General features: G+C 36.2%; 1 protein-coding gene across 3 annotated transcripts in view; it reads right to left on the reverse strand.

Annotated features, from left to right (window-relative positions):
* Nucleotides 1-11284, reverse strand: part of Cwf19l2 (CWF19 like cell cycle control factor 2) — a 125784-nt gene that overhangs the window by 21416 nt on the left and 93084 nt on the right. For 2 of the 3 annotated variants that reach the window (XR_004517464.1, XM_033764306.1), the window contains exon 18: nucleotides 10924-11053. Coding sequence is in view for 2 of the 3 variants with exons in the window: in XM_033764306.1 (XP_033620197.1) it covers nucleotides 10924-11053 (130 nt within the window). In the remaining variant the exon portion in view is untranslated. Of the gene's footprint in view, nucleotides 1-9765; nucleotides 11054-11284 lie in introns of those variants that run through there. The other variant, XM_010610625.3, reaches the window with a different exon arrangement.

Genomic DNA, 11284 nt, shown 5'->3' on the forward strand with positions numbered 1-11284 from the left:
AAAAAAAAAAAAAAAAAGGCAAGCAAGACCGAGGCCCTTAATCAAGAAACTGGTAACATTTCTTCAATTTTAGAATTAATAAACACTATTTTTTCTTCCTTTCCACTGATTGTATCTACTACAGTAAGGCAGGTTTCTCTTATTATTGTACACATATGTGTGGAAGGGTATGGATTGTCTCTTAAAAACACAAGTCTCCAGATTGAATGGAAAAGCACTTGAACAGCTTCAAAACCATCTAAACTTGATAAGCCCCTGCACCTCAAGCCTAAGCCTAAAGCCGTAATGACACAAATATTTCTTGGGCAGATTTGAATATGTCCTTCATGTGGTAAGAACATAAATTTGTGGACAGAGGGTAGACTATAATGAATTAGGAACAGAAACAAATTATTTCATATTTTTTTGATCAAAAGGAAAGATAATGATACTTCTTGAATGTAGGTGGACTCTGAGACAACTTTGACATATAGAATTCCCCAAAAGTGAAATTGCACCAATATCTGGGCCTGAATCCTATGAGACTGGCATGTTCTACATCTTATTTCCTGAAACTGTCCTTTGGAAAGTTGCTCTGAGAGAAGATAAAGTCCAACTACCATGAAATTGCGATTCCTGGATCCCAGCAAGTCTCTAGCTGTTTTAGTCGTTCCAGCCCAGGCACTAGACATTAAGTGAAGGAGTCAGTTTGAATATTACAGACCCAGGACATACCATATGAAGAAATGAAGAGCAGAAGCCCTCAACATACAGCTCCAGTTTCTTCAACATGTTTGAGTCACTTTAGTCAAGGCCCCAGACACCATGAAACAGGCAAATCATCCAAAAGAGCCCTGATCAAACTGATCTACATAATCGTAAGTCAAGAAAGTGGTTATTGCTATAAGCTACCAAGTTGTAGGGAAATTTTTATACAGCAATAAGTAACTGGAAAAGGAAGAAAATCAGGAGCTTGGTTTGGATGTTCTTATTACATGTACAGATACAAAAGATATATAAAGTTGGTTTTAGATATATAAATTCAGGGACAAAGCTCAGAGTAAAGATATGAATTTGCAAGACATGTTTCTAGGCCTGTTCTACTTTATCTTTTTCTCAGTAGGTAACACTCTGGCATTTTCTAGAAAATTTGTTTATCTTATCTATTTGCTATCTGTCCTCTCTGGATACAATGTAAATTCTCAAAGACAAGGACTTATAAAGTAAGAGGCAGATAGATGCTGTTAAAGTTCTTGTTGCTTTTGTTGTCTTTCACTGCCATGAACTGTTGCCCCTCTGTCACCCTGTCTTGGAGTCAGATGATTATGGACAGAAGAAACCTCTACAAACCTTAAGCCAAATAAACCTTTTCCCCTTTCACTTTGAAAGTCTGGTATTTTGTCTCAGCAAGGAGAGAAAAGTAATTAAGACAATCACCTACACGTAAAACCTTGACACGCATACTGAAAGACCCTCAAAATTATTTATTTAAATAAATAAGCCAATTTAAAAGTGTTATCTAGGAGTCGCTGAGATTATCGATGTGTACCACTGTGACTGGCCTACTGGTCACTTTTGAGAAGGGTGGTATAATGACTGGGAAAGAATGCCATTAAAAAGAGATCTGTAGCAAGCTGATAATGCTCTCACTTTTCAACCTAGTGTCCACTGATTACTGCCTAGATGCGTGGGGAGCTCACCAGCAGCCCAGGCCTTCATTGGAGCAGTCCAGTGAGGAAAACCCAGCTGCATGGGGAAATCACCAGAGCCCCAGGTCTTCAGTCTGGTGAGGATAGCCCAGCTGCATGGGGATCTCACCAGCGCCCCGGCTTTCAGTCCGGTGAGGACCACACAGCTGGATGGGGAGTTCACCAGTGCCCCAGGCCTTCATCAAGCAGACCAGTAAGGAATGCCCAGCTGCACAGGGAGTTCACCAGCGCCCAAGGCCTTCATCAAGCAGACAGGTGAGGACTGCCCAGCCGCATGGGTGCCTCTGCATCATCATCCCCCCCACCCCCCTGCTCTCAGGCCTCCCACTTGTGCCAGTACCTGGTTCCACACTGCAGAGGCACAGGTGGTCATAAAGGCCATTTTACTAAGCTCCAAAAGACAGAAGAGAAGTGAACAACTGCAATAAAGGCACATCAAACCTCTGTAGTTGGTAAGTTGGAGGGATCACTACCTTCCATCAGAACTTGGACTATCTTCAGGGGAAGGGCAGCGAGAACATATAGTACAACTTGCAGAGTTCAACCCTGCAGGAGAGATCAGGGAACTCAACTTGGACCTTGTAGCTAGAATTCAGCCTGAATCTCATGGGGCTACAAGAGCAGCTGAGACTAATTGATTTAAGTAATGCACACTGCTACCCACATGGTCTATTGTGACACCAGAAATATACCCTTCAAATTTTTTCTTTCTTTCTTTTCCTCGTATTTTCAATTTTTAACTGTTAGTTTTAAATTTTTACTTTTTGCCAACTGGCAAATTCTTCCTTTTTTCTTTCTTTTTCCTGCTCAGTCTCTTACTTCCCCCCACATTATTCTTCATCTCCCTTTTTTGTTCTGTTCCTGCCCTAATTTGGATTTCTTCTTTCTTGTTTTTTTCTTCTCTCTTTTTCATTCACTAAAGTATCATTAGTTTCAAAGGGAAATGAGTAAAATTTATAGCTTCCCTATTACTGTTAAGTTGTTCTATTCTTGTCTTTGTTCTTGCACTCTGTCTTTTCCTCTTGTCTTCAACAATTTCCTAGACTTTGCATAATCATCCTCTGTCCTCTGGCTTCACATGAAACCTTCTTCTATTCTTCTACCTATCCATCCCTCTCCTCCTAACTCCTTATAAGTCCCCATCCTGAAGAGTAAAGTTGTTATATTGAAGAGTTTATTCACCATAAATGTATTTTGGGCTGGTCCTCAATTTTTATTTAATTCACATGGATTAAAGGTGAGCGATTAATAACTGTCACAAATGGTCAATTTCTAAGCTGTGGTTGATGCTACTGTGTTGCTGATTGTATTAATTGGGCTAAAGGGTTGTGATTGATTTAATAAGTTCTCCTTTCTGATATTATACTATGAGTCATCAGAAACTCAAATTGTAAAGAGCAGCTATATCAGGAAGATCAAAGTACTAACCCAGGAAATACACCAAGGACAGCCCAACAACAAAAATAAAAATGAGAAAACACTTAAACAAGGCACAAAGAGAGGCTTCCAGTTCAACAATGTCAAATTATAGGGAAAAAGAGGTGGAAAAGTCTGACAATCAAACACAAAGACACCCTGAACTCATAGCACAGGAAGTAACAAAACACATTGATCAGGTTCTACAAAAATTCAAAAGAAATAATTTCCCTGATAACGACAGACATGGTGAGCACAATGAAAGACATGACTAGAGACTCTAGAACAGAAACAGACAAAAACATAGATGAGCTCAGGACCATGATAGAAACCAATGAATGCCCAGCACAGGAAAGAAATGGAAAACCTGAATGCCCACCATAGAAAAGAAATGGAATCCATGAAACAGATTCAAACAGATAACCAGGAGATTAAAAACTCTATTAAAAGCATTTGCAACAGGATAAACAAATGGGAAGACAGAGTTTCAGATACAGAAGATAGGACTGCAATCAGTGACCGAGAAAAGAGATCACTTAAAAATAATAAGGGAGGGACTGGGGATTTAGCTCAGTAGTTCTGCTGCCTGCCTTGCAAGTGCAAGGACCCCCCCCAAAAAAAACCCAAGGAGGGATCATGAGAAATTAATCCAACAACTCCTAGATGATGCAAAGAAGAATATGATGAAGTTGCAGAAGAAAATACAAATGACTTAAAAAAGCTGTTCACAGAATTAATGACAAAAAACTTTCCAAACAGAGGGGAAGAAGTTGACATACAGATAAGTGAGGCATATAGGACTCCAAGTAGCCATGATAAGAAAAAACTACAACTAGACATAACAGTCAAGATCCCAGAAACCCAACAAAAGAACAAAATACTACAAGCAGTTAGAGAAAACAAAACAAATCACATGCAAAGGAAAGCCAATCAGAATCACAGCAGACTTTTCAACACAAACCCTCCAGTCAAGGAGAGCCTGGAGTGAGGTATTTCAAGTCCTAAGAGAAAACAACCTCCAACCTAGAATGATGTAGCGTGCAAGACTATCTTTCACAACTGATGGGGAAATAAGATACTTTCAAGACAAAGAACACCTGAGAAACTTCATGAATACCAAACCAGCACTATAAACAATTCCAAACAATATCCTAGAAAGAGACAATAAAAGTCACAATACTATGAGGCCCAACAGAACGAATCAATTAGGCAAGGCAAAAAACTAAAGGAAGAGAGGGGAAATTAAAAAGAGCCAATAACAGGACAATAATATGACAATGTTAAGTCAATACATATCAGTTATAACTGTCAATGTCAATGGCCTCGATTAACCAGTCAAGAGAAATAGACTGGCAGAATGGATTAAGAAGCAAAATCCAACAAAATGTTGTATACAAGAAACATACCTAGTTCAAAAAGACTCATAGACTGAAAGCGAAAGGATGGAAAACAGTTCGCCATGTGACAGGAGCCCAGTACAAAGCAGAGGTAGCTATCTTATTCGCAGACAAAGTAAATTTCAAACCAAAACTGATTAAGGGAGACAAAGAAGGCCACTACATCCTTGTAAAGGGAACAATCCAAGAGGAGAGATAACAATCATAAATATATATGCACCAAATATTAATGCCCCAACTATATAAAACAAATATTAAGTAACATGAAAATCCAAATAAGCGCTAATACAATTGTAGTGGGGGACCTAAATACCCCACTGTCACAAATAGATGGATCATCTAGACAAACAATGAAATACTGGAAATGAACCAAGCTTTTGAACAAATGGACTTAATAGGCATACACAGAGTGTTCCACCCCACTAAATCAGAATATACATTCTTTACAGGTGCACATGGGTCATTCTCCAAAACAGACCACATACTAGCTCATAGAGCAGGTTTAAATAAATGCAATGGAAAAGAAGTTATTACCAGATCATAGAGAAATTAAGTTGGAGATCAACAGCATAAGAAACCATAAGAACTTCACAAACACATGGAAATTGAACAATACTCTCCTGAACAATCAATGGGCCACAGAGGAAATTAAAGAAGAAATTAGTCAGTTTTTACAAATAAATGGCAATGCCAATACAACATAGAGGAAACTATGGGACACAATGAAAGCAGTTCTACATGGAAAATTCAAAGCAATGAATGCCCACACTAAAAAAACAGAGAGAGCTCAAACAACAACTTTATGATGAATCTTAGGCTTCTAGAAAAAGAAGAGTAAGAAAAGTGCAAAGCTCATACAAGGTAGGAAATTATAAAGATCAGAGCAGAAATCAATGCAATAGAAATTAAGAGAATGATACAAAAAAAATCAATGAATCGAAGAGTTGATTTTTTGAAAGAATAAATAAAATCACTAGCCAACCTTATCAAAAAAGGAAAGAGCAGGCTCAGATCCATGCAATTAGGAACAAAATAGGTAAAATCACAATAGTTCCAGCAGAAATCCAGTGGATCATCAAGACCTACTTCAAAAACCTGTACTACAATGAAATGGAAAATACAGAAGAAATGGACAAATCTCTGAACAGTTATGAATTACCAAAGTTGAACGAAGAAGATAAAAAAATTCTAAACACCCCAATTACAATCAGTGAAATTGAGAACATAATAAAAACTTTACCAACAAAGAAAAGCCTAGGTCCTGATAGATACACTGCTGAATTCTACAAGAAATTTAGAGAACAATTACTGCCAATACACTTTAAACTTTTTAATGAAATTGAAAGGGAAGCAATACTTTCAAATTCATTCCTGGAACCAAGTGTTACATTGATGCCCAAACCAGGGAAAGACCCAAACAAAAAAAGGAACTACAGGCCAATCTCCTTAATGAACATATATGCAAAAATCCTTGCAAACAGAATACAGAGGATCATCAAGAAGATCATACACCCTTACCAAGACGGATTTATTTCAGGAATGCAAGGATGGTTAAACATATGTAAATCAATTAATGTAATATACTATATTAACATAGTCAAGGACAAAAACCATATGATCATCTCAATAGATGCAGAAAAAGCATTTAACAAAATTCAACAGCCATTCATGATGAAAACCCGCAGAAAACTGGAATAGTTAGGTCTTTATCTCAACTTGATAAAGGCTAATGATGAAAACCAACAACCAACATCATACTAAAGGGCCAAAAACTGAAAACCTTCAAGTCAAAATCAGGAACAAGATAAGGATGCCCACTATCACCACTCTTGTTCAACATAGTTCTGGAAACATTAGCTACAGCACTTAGAAAGGAGAAAGAAATTAAAGCAATAAAGATAGGAAAGGAAGAAGTTAAACTGTCATTATTTGCTGACAATACGATACTCTACATAGAAGACCCAAAAAGCTCTGCCAAAAGGCTTCTAAGCTGGAAACAAGCTCAACACTCAAAAATCAATAGCCTTCTTGTACACAAGTAACAGAATCACTGAGAGAGAAATTAGGGAAAAAATTCCTTTCACAATAGCATAGAAAAAAAGAATAATCTAGGAATCAATCTAACAAAAGAAGCAAAAGACCTCTATACTGAAAACTAAAGCACTCTGAAAAAATCAGATGGAAGAGGATATAAGAAAATGGAATGATATCCCCTGCTCCTGGGTAGGAACAATCAATATAGTGAAGATGGCCATACTTCCAAACTGATTTAATGCAATCCCGACTGAAATCCTAACAGTATATTTCACAGAACTAGAGAAAATAATCCAAAAATTCATTTAGAACCAGAAGAGACTTAGAATATCAAAGGCATTTCTAGGCAATGCAGACATGGCACGGGGTATCACAATCCCCAACTTGAAACTATATTACAAAGCCACTGTGATAGAAATAGTGTGGCACTAGCAAAGAAAAAGACCTGAGGATCAGTACAATAGATTAGAAGATACAGAAACAACTCCAGATGTATTCAGCTACCTCATCTTGACAAAGGAGCCAACCATCCTTACTGGAGGAAAGACAGCCTCTTTTATAAATGGTGTTGGAAAAACTAGATTTAAACCTGCCAGAGATTAAAACTAAACCATTATCTTTCATGCACTAAACTAAAATCCAAGTGGATTAAAGATCTAAATATTAAAAAAGAAACACTAAACTTGTTAGAAGTTAGGCAGAACTCTCTAAGACTTTGTCATAGGAAAAGACTTTATGAACAAATCCTCAGTAGCACAGGGACTAGCACAAAGAATCAACAGCTGGGATCTCTTCTTGTTAAAAAGCTTTTGCACTGCAAAAGAAACCATCAAGAGAGCTAAGAAACAACCTACAATGGGGGAAAAATATTTACCAGCTGCTCCTCAGACAAAGGACTATTATCTAGAATATATAAAGAACTCAAAAAAATCAAGCCCCTCAAATATAAAGACTGGATTAAACAATGGGTAACTGAAAGGAATAGACATTTCTCAAAGAAGTAAAAGTGGCACATAAATATATGAAAACATGTACAATATCACTGATTATCTGAGAGAAGCAGATGAAAACAACAGAGATTCTACCTCATCACAGAAAGAATGGCTGCTATCAAGAAATCAACCAATAACAAATTTTGGCAGGCTGTGGGGAGAAAGGAACCCTTGTCCATTTTTGGTGGTAGTGCAGACTGGTGCAACCACTGTTGAAATCATTATGTGGAGACACCTCAAAGAACTAGGATTAGAGGTTCCACTTGATCCAGCTATCACTCTGCTGGGTATCTTCCCAATAGAATTAAAAGAATCACACTACAGTGATATATGCACACCCATGTTTATAGCGGCCCAGTTTGTAATAGCTAAAACTTGGAAATAGCCCAATTGCCCATCAATTGGAGACTAGATAAAGATGTGTTTTTTCTATAAAATGGAGTACTACTCAGCCATAAAGCATGAGAAACTAGAGTCATTCATAGGAAAATGGATGCATATTAAGGCCATACTCAAGTAAAATAAAAAAGACACATGTATAAATACCAAAGTTTTTCTGGTGTGAAAATTTGTAAGTGTAAGTAAGATCCAAATTGTATAACTGACAATGTGAAATAGGAAGAAAAGGGCTAGAGGTGTAGGGGAAGTACAAAGGGTAAGGGAAAAGAAAAACTATGAGAAAGGGAAAAAAAATGGAAAGAAAGACTCTGTAAATAGGAGAGGTGGGAGGGGTAAAGGGAGGGCAGAGGTATGGGGATAAAATGAGAACCAAGATCTGTCATGTAAAGGTACACACAAGATCCCAATGATAAATGTAACTGTACTGTATACTTAAAAAGTACCAATAAATTCAATGAGAAAAAAAAGTGTTATCTAAGACCATTTCAATGATATTGCTTTAAGAATATAGTAAAATAAATAAGTTTTAACAATGGTCATTTTAGCATTTAAAGCTTGAATATATGAAGAGAAATCCAACAGAGGGGATTAGAAGGCAGCTAGTTAAGAAAGAAGAAAGGATCGGGGATTTAGCTCAGTGGTTCTGCAGCCTGCCTTGCAAGCGCCAATGAGCGGAGTTCAATCCCTGCTACCAAAGGAAAAAAACAGAAAGACAATCAATATGACACAGTGTTCTAAAAGCAAATAAAAGAAAATATTGCAAGAGAAGAAGTAAACAAATATGCTAGTTATATGTTGACAGGTTTGGTAAGATAAGTACCGAGCACTGATCGCTGAATTTGCCAATGTGAAAAGTCAATGATAGCATTCACCTGAACAGTGTGGTAGAAGGTACCAGGATGACATCTAACTGCTGAGAACAGGAAGATGAAAGAAAGGAAGCAGACATATTAAAAATGAGTTGGTTTTCAACTGGAGAAATGGCTACAGAGGAATGTGATGTAGGGTTTGTTGTGAATACATAATAGTGTTTTGTATGCTAATAATCTTGTAAAAAGAAGGAAAAAATAATATAGAGAGAATGGAGGCAAGTGAGTAGGTAAAAAAGGGTGAAATTCAGTTCATAAATAAGTGTATTGGCTCCTGATAAGAACAACAAAGTAATTTATCTACAGTTAGCAAAAGGAAAAATAGAGCACATGGGTATAAAAGCAAGTAAACTGATGTGGCAAAAATTGCCTTCTGTTTGCTTCTATTTTCTCAGTAATATGGGAAGATCATAATGAAGACAGGGTGTACAGCAGTCCAGCGTGGTACTCAAATATAGCAGGTACGTATCTCACATTCAGAAAGAATCACGATCCAATACGTGTACGTAGCAACATCCCCTTAAAGAATACATTCATTATGTATCACAAATATATACTAATAAAAAATTTAGAAAGAATGTATATTATGCTGTAATTATTTATATACACGTCTTTCTCTACTAAAATATAAAATTATTTAAGATGAAAAAAGTACTTTTAATTTTTTCGCTGTCAGCATGTGACATAGTGCTCTACAATAAAATGTTTTATTAACTTACTGACTAAATAAGTGAATGTTACAGATTCATTTAAGACACTAGGACAAAGCCAAGAGTTTGAAAACATCAATAAACACAATGCTACCAAGCTTCTATATGATATACATGTATACACATACACACACTCACTCACTCACACACACACACACACACACACACACACGCACACACTCAAATGGTATTTATAAACATTGAAAATCAAATGCCATTAAACTTTAACTTATTTGTGAAAAATATACATTTTTAACACAGTTAAGACTATAATGAGATGCTGATATTAAAAAAGAATGGTTACAGAGGTATGAATTATTCTGGAATATGCTTCACACTGACCCTTAAGCATTCAACATTTCATGACAAAATGTTTACATGTAGCTTCCTGACAACATGTTGAAAAAAAGTTACCACAACCATATCTTTCACATAAAGAAAAAAAGAGGCACACTCTCACAGTATAGCCACATTTTGGAAGTTATAGGGCTTTCTCCAACACCAAGTATCGAGAACAACAAAAATTAAGCACCTAAAATCAAATAGGCAAGGGGGTGATTGGGAAAGATGAAATGTATGTGCATGTACAAATCTGCCAAAATGAAACCCATCAAGCTGTACAATTTTTAAAAGTGAAAATAAATCAAGGTCAAGAGACATGCTCCTGACATTTAGAATACTCTCATTATTTAAGATTTTTGTAATAATCAATATAAACCAATAATAATGATTTGGCTACAAATTTTAACTTTCAAACAAACCCCCAAACAACTATAAATTGGGTTATATAGAACAGTTGTTCATAAAATCACTAAAACTCAAAGAATATGTAAAACTCCAGAAACAAAAAGAAATTTGAATTGTGACTCATATTTTTATTACCACTTATTTAATATTCTTGGGATATTCTTTTTCCTTTAACAAAGCAAATAGTAGTGATACTACATGGTATTGGTAGAAAACTGAGAGCTCTTGTATACAATTCCTTAAAAATTAATTTCAATTACTATTGAATATATAAGCTTATTCTAAACTACAAAGTAGCCAAGCAATAAACTTAACTACCTTGTAGCAGAACCAATTTGCTAGGCTTCCTAGCTATCCTTTCAGAAACATGTCTCTAGATTAACTTATTTAGAACACGAACAAGAGGGTACAGACCAGGAATATGAGCAGGTCATCCAGTAAATTTACTGTTACTCCACGGTCACTAAAATGAAGTCTCCAGAAGGTGAGGGAAAAGAACAACACAATCCAACAGTGCCCGGGTGTCAGGGACCCAGAGCAGCCTGCTGTTGTTATTTTTTTTTCGTAAGACCTGAGGCTCCATTGTTTAGTGAGATGCAGTGGAAATTAAACAGAAAAAAAAAGTCTGAAGAGGAAATTAAATATGAGAGTTACACGTCAACAGTTTTTACTTTTGGTGAAGTCATATGGTTTCCACCACTGAGCAAACTGCAGGGCTTTCTTCCTCTGATCCTCGAAGCTTTCTTGGATGCCCTTCCTCCAAAGTCTTGGTTCTAGATCCAACATCCCACCAATGATTTCCTTTTAAAGAATGAGAAAAATACAAACACATGTGTATGCAAATAATAATCAGGAATAAAACTGTTTATTCTGCTATAAAATAAAACATTAAGTAGCTCACCATGATAATGTTCAAATGTTACATAATAATTACTTTATGGTAAAATATATATTTTTTCAATTAATTCCAACTATGTAAGCCCTGTAATTCTTTTTCCTTTCTTTTTTTTTTTTTTTTTTTTTTTTTTTTTT

The sequence above is a fragment of the Fukomys damarensis genome, unplaced genomic scaffold, assembly GCF_012274545.1.
Source record: "Fukomys damarensis isolate Sample0158 unplaced genomic scaffold, DMR_v1.0_HiC HiC_scaffold_16, whole genome shotgun sequence".
NCBI classification, from domain to species: Eukaryota; Metazoa; Chordata; class Mammalia; order Rodentia; family Bathyergidae; genus Fukomys; species Fukomys damarensis.